Raw genomic sequence first — 6000 nt, forward strand, 5'->3', positions numbered from 1 at the left:
TTACGGTTTGAAAATCCTGTGCACACAGGAACATGTTAGTGTAAACAAACGGAACTACAGTGATCTCGGAATAAATTCCCTTTCTTTAAGTCGTAACTTGCAAATAATAGAAGGTATGATGAAAATTACTAATATTTGTTATAATATATGTATCACATTTAAAACACCCCCGCCCCCTCAAGGAAACAACCCCCCAAAAATGAAAAGAAAAATATTGGACTTGAAATCGGAATGATGTATAGTTTAATTGTAAGATTACCGAGCACCTAAACCACTAGGCCACCCAGGCATGTAAGTTTAAAGGTTTAATGTTTGACAGGCTGTTAAATCTCAAGGTAAATTTTGAGAACGATTTTTTTATTTTTTATTTTATCCATTTTCAACAAGAGGGCCGCCTTAAACCAAATTTCCTCAAACGAACTTATGTACAGTCATACTCAAGTAAAACAATTTCAGTATTTTATTTATGGTTTAGGGTGGACTTTTGCAACAGTTTGCAATTTTTTATGCCCATTATGTTACATCTACTATATACTCTATATAATCACGGTGATGTTTATGCTTATCAAATAAATATACTATCAACATGTCGATATCTTTATTAAGTAATTTGGGTAAACACAAGTATAAACTGACATTATATAACAGAATATTTGTAAAAAATGATATTTAAGAAAAAGGTATTTATGTAGGCGAAATTGCATACCAAGTGCGCTATACCCCTTTACCATGAAAGCGGTTTTCAAAATTTGTGTTAAAACAGTGTATCAAATAATAAAAGTCAAGAAACACAAAACTCGAATAACATTTCACTGATTTTATTATTGGATATATTTTACTTTATTAAATACTGGATTCTTTTTACAATATATATATATGTAATTTGACGCCTCTATAAGATATATCATATTCCCCATATTCTTTGATACACATTCATAGTACCAGCGTTTTCGCATTTAGAAATGCCTGTGTATCGTGTATTTTGCTCCATTACCAATCTGATATTAATTGCATCACTGTCACAAGGTCACATGTCATGGTTACATATCATAAATAGTTGTGGATACAGTACATCATCGTACTTAGAATTTTAGAAATGTTATTACGGATCACGTGGATATGTCAGCCAATCAATGTACAACAGTTGATGTTTTATGCAACCTTTTCATTCAGTCGCATATTCACACACAAAAATGTGAGGCGCATAATTGTGTTTATGTCAGTCAATGAAAGTCATTCTCAGCAAACAGGCAATTCTTAGAATTTATCTTCTTGCTTCGCTGATATGCCTCTTTCAGTTTTAGGTCAACATATCTTTGTAATGAATTACATCAAAATGCTATTATCTTGTAATATTGCGTGCCCGGTTTATGTGACATCTTACTTTGATGCTTAAGGTGACAGTGGTGACACCGTTCACGGAAACAACAATATACCCACAGAAGCAGACGCAGGCTCGCTACATCCGGGTTTACATAGATAAGGACGACACAGTGAATGGAGTACCCCCTGATCTAGGACTGAAGTTCGAGTTCTATGGATGTTACCTCAGTGGCGACTACACCACCACTAGTAAGGAAAGAAATCCAGTTGAACTGTAAAATGTATTACATATATCTGTTATCATGTTTAGCTCACTTTCAAGAGCTACTATGATCGAGATCTGTCTGTGGTCTGCCTGAGTTCGATTCTACTATGATCGAGATCTGTCTGTGGTCTGCCTGAGTTCGATTCTACTATGATCGAGATCTGTCTGTGGTCTGCCTGAGTTCGATTCTACTATGATCGAGATCTGTCTGTGGTCTGCCTGAGTTCGATTCTACTATGATCGAGATCTGTCTGTGGTCTGCCTGAGTTCGATTCTTTCTCCAGAAACATTCATTTTCTCTTCTCGGAGTATGCTTAGTTGCGAGAAATTCAAGTTTGTTTAAATGAATGTCCACACAAACTCAAAAGAGACAATCCGAAAATGATGTATATTAGAGAAAACTCAACTCCACGATTAACATTCACAGCGAATTTCCCATACATCTTACAGTGATACTTTTTACAGAATGGCAATACATACCTAAAAGATTGTAGAGGGAGTGTGATTATGTAGTGATTCTTCTACCAAAGTAAAGCTACATGCATGCATATAAATCATAAAATTATAACATAGTTTGAATGTAATATGCAGTTTATATGAAAATTACACTGATTTCGTCAAGATTTCGCATATGATTAAGTGTATAAATGACAAAAACCCCTAAAATTTATTTATAAAAAAATAAATTAAAGAACGCCACAAGACAAATGCGTTCGAATTTATCAGGCTGTTCACTTGCGATCGAGTGCGTTCAACTCGCGGTCAATTTTGATCTCTCGGACTTTTTCCTTCTTTCCTCACGATCGGTTGGCGATTTTACTTTCAGATAATTGCAAACAACCTATAACTAAAGTTTACACACTATGCAACGTACGGGGAATAAAAAAGTGAAGGTGATCACTTCGATCAGTTTACCCTATGTGTCTTAGGCGAACAATCATAGGAGTTTTGACCAAACTGTAAGGTACCTCATTACACTAAATTTTTATTTAATGGTTCGTTAAAACACCTCTTATGAAGTAGGATTTCACCATCGAAAAAGTTATACAAGCCCTCAAGTATTTTATATGAATTTTTCTTATTTATCCAGGAATGATAAAAACAAAGGTACTTTGTTTGCAAATAGAATACCCTAAAGTCCATATTTCGCTGTGATTTGATGCATAATATGAATATCTAAGAAAACATGCCTAAATGACCCAGATAGACTTTCTAATTTTTTAAATAAATAAATATTTATGAAAATCGAAAACGTTATTTGCTTATATTTTTTAAATATACGGATAAAATCTTCTAAAAACATGTCAATTTGAAAAAAGATATATCGGAGAAATATATTTTAAAAAGAAATTGAAATGAAAAGGTCAAAATTCAGAAATATTACGATTTTTCTTATTTGAACCAAGCCCGATCGGAATTATAAAAAAAGTAGTCATAGAGAGCATTGTAATCAGAAAACTACATTCCATTTGGTGTAAATTGGTTTACAAATTAAACTACTTTATAAAGGAAACTAATTTCTTGATGAACAGTGCATACAATTAGCAACAATATGATTATTTTAGTGATTTCTACCAATTTTGATCGGGATCGGTACATTTTTCTCCAGTTTGAATATACATGTAGTGATTATATCTAAAATTTGGTAATTTCGTTTCAATTTCTTTTTATAATATATTTCTTCGATATATATCTTTTCTAACTGACATGTTTTTTGAGATTTTATCCGTAGATTTAAAAAATATTAGCAAATAACGTTTTCAATTTCCATAAATATCTTTTTCTAAAAAATTAGAACGTTTATATCTGAATCTTTTAGGCATGTTTTATTAGATATTCATATCATGCACCAAATCACAGCGAAATATGGACTCAAGAATCTCTTATTTGCAAACAAAACATATTCTTTATCATTCCGGGAAAAATCACAAAAAATTAATATAAAATAATTGAGAGCTTGTATCACTTTTTCGAGGGTGAAATCATGCTGCATAAGAGGTGTATTAACGAGTCATTGAATAAAATTTTAATGTAATGAGCTACCTTAAATGGTAATGAGAAAGAGAGTGAGAGAGATTGCTTTATAATTTGAAGAACTAGTATGGCGATATAGTGAATCTTCCTCGAGGGAAATAGTTTGACCTCTGACTCGCTATACAGCTGTCATCTTCGGAGGAATCACTTTAGACATTCATCAAGGAGAGGGCTTGCTATAGTACATCAGTTCAGGAGATTTATTTTCAATTTTGACAATATCGATGATAAAGGCTTGTCTTTTGATTTTATTTGTTATTTTATCGATATGGCTATTGAAATTCTCTCTTCATTTTCAGACATATGTAATGCTGCACCCAGTAATATATATCCAAACGGTTTGTATACAGACAACTTTATTGAATATTTTCAATATTGATTTTTGAGAAGAAATATCTATATCTTGTTAAAACTCTCCTAAGTTAATCGATGCATTTCCCCATCTATGTTCAGTATTCCTATTGCGGACATCTTTATGAGTGTTATATACTTGTGTTCTTTTGTCAGATTTTTACTTCCGGAGTTTTCATGCACTGAGTGGGAAGGTCTTTATGTGTGATATAAACCCAAATGACAGGTGAGTATCGGGACATTTTTTTGTTATTTGCGGAATACTCCATTATACTTTAATTTCTTTTGCTGTAAATACATATCACATTATGCTGCAGTGTCTCATTTCTGAACAAATGTAGCACATAGTATGAATTACAAAATTAATACAACTGATGATTTTTTTTTTTACAAGGGATTTAAAACAACACTGTCATTACTCAGTAGACGGGAATATGTGGACAGGTAAAGATACTAAAACAATAGTGTTTTTATTATCATTATCTTCATATTATTCATATCCTACATCATAGATGTTTTACATTATGCATTAAAATATCAACTACAGCCATGGACAAGCGGGTGGCCAGCCTCCTAGGACATGAAACCACTGGTAATCTCTTATTTGCGTATGGTAACGACCAAAGATCCACGTTGATGAGTCAGGACGAAGGTGTCACGTGGGATAATGTACCACGTGATTACTACATAGACACAAGGTCAAAATTGACCTTCACTTCGTCTAAGAATGTCCCTATGCAGGTGACCAACCTTGCTGTGGCGGAGCCCCACGCCAGCTATCAGTTTGGGAGCTGGGGAGGTGTGTATATAAGATCACACGATTGATAATTTAGTTTCTATTTCGTTTCCAGTATTAATCGACATATGTTAACTAAATGATTTTGCAGTCACTTTTGATGGCTTGTGGAAAAGTACAACTGGTATATGGAATAAAGTGGTGGAATGGGATGTTTGCTGCTAACAGTGATGGGAATACGATATAAGAATGTACATATACAATGAAGATGTAAACTTTTGAGACTACATAAAGTAATTCTTTCAGTTACGTTGTACATGTATATATTTGCATCACAAACAAGGAAATCATATCTATTTTTCCAAAACCAAAATCATATTCTACACGTTTTCTGGAAATCGCTGCATGTAGAGGAAACTCGTCATTTCTCAGAGGCCAAATGTTGGATCTGGGTTATTTTGCATGTCAAAAATGACCACCCATCTGCACGCTGATCAAAGAACGCAAAAATAATGAAAACTAAATGTTACAGCAGTGCAAGGGCCCGTTTTACAAACTTACGACAAAGTATTACACAGTTGTTACTTTAAATGAATGAAGAAAAACTTTTCTGAGGCTTAATTTTCCACATTTTAAAAAAAATATTTTGCATTTAGAGCGAATTATCTTACAAGAAACTGGAAAATTCCAGTATGTAAAGTTGGTCGCAAGTCGTAAGTTCTTTTGTAAAACGCATCCCTGATTATAAGTGATATTGATTGTATTGACTCAACGAAAGATGATTTCATCGTCAAGCATTATGCTGCAGTGGGAACCAATAATTCTGTGGTATTGATATCAAGACGACCATGTAACCATATTCAACAAGGACTTCAAATTGTCCGCTTTTGTAATTAAAGATAACTGTTTATATTTTACTATGATATATATCATGTTAATGCCTATAGAAAATATTAAATGTTTAAAGTTCATGATTTGTAATTTATAGTTTGAAGACTGTTTACAGCTGTGGTTCTTGGGGGTACGGGAACTTGATCTGTATCAAATAAAGTTATGCTATTTGAAAGGATCAGTTCGAATATAAAACAGATCCCGTCAGATAATTGTCTTGTCAGAGGAACCACTGTATAATTATCTTGTCAGAGGAACCACTGTATAATTATCTTGTCAGAGGAACCACCGTGTAACTGTCTTGTCAGAGGAACCACCGTGTAACTGTCTCGTCAGAGGAACCACCGTGTAACTGTCTTGTCAGAGGAACCACCGTGTAACTGTCTCGTCAGAGGAACCA

At 33.5% G+C, this 6000-nt stretch overlaps 1 protein-coding gene across 1 annotated transcript in view; it reads left to right on the forward strand.

Annotated features, from left to right (window-relative positions):
• Positions 1 to 5680, forward strand: part of LOC125655890 (uncharacterized) — a 28638-nt gene extending 22958 nt beyond the window's left edge. The window contains exons 23-28 of the mRNA XM_048886422.2: positions 1398 to 1572; positions 3922 to 3960; positions 4130 to 4199; positions 4368 to 4417; positions 4521 to 4772; positions 4861 to 5680. Of these exons, the coding sequence (XP_048742379.2) occupies positions 1398 to 1572; positions 3922 to 3960; positions 4130 to 4199; positions 4368 to 4417; positions 4521 to 4772; positions 4861 to 4934 (660 nt within the window). The 3' untranslated portion in view covers positions 4935 to 5680. The remainder of the gene's footprint in view (positions 1 to 1397; positions 1573 to 3921; positions 3961 to 4129; positions 4200 to 4367; positions 4418 to 4520; positions 4773 to 4860) is intronic.
• The last annotated feature ends 320 nt before the right edge of the window (positions 5681 to 6000 follow it).

The sequence above is a fragment of the Ostrea edulis genome, chromosome 7, assembly GCF_947568905.1.
Source record: "Ostrea edulis chromosome 7, xbOstEdul1.1, whole genome shotgun sequence".
In the NCBI taxonomy this organism is placed as follows: domain Eukaryota; kingdom Metazoa; phylum Mollusca; class Bivalvia; order Ostreida; family Ostreidae; genus Ostrea; species Ostrea edulis.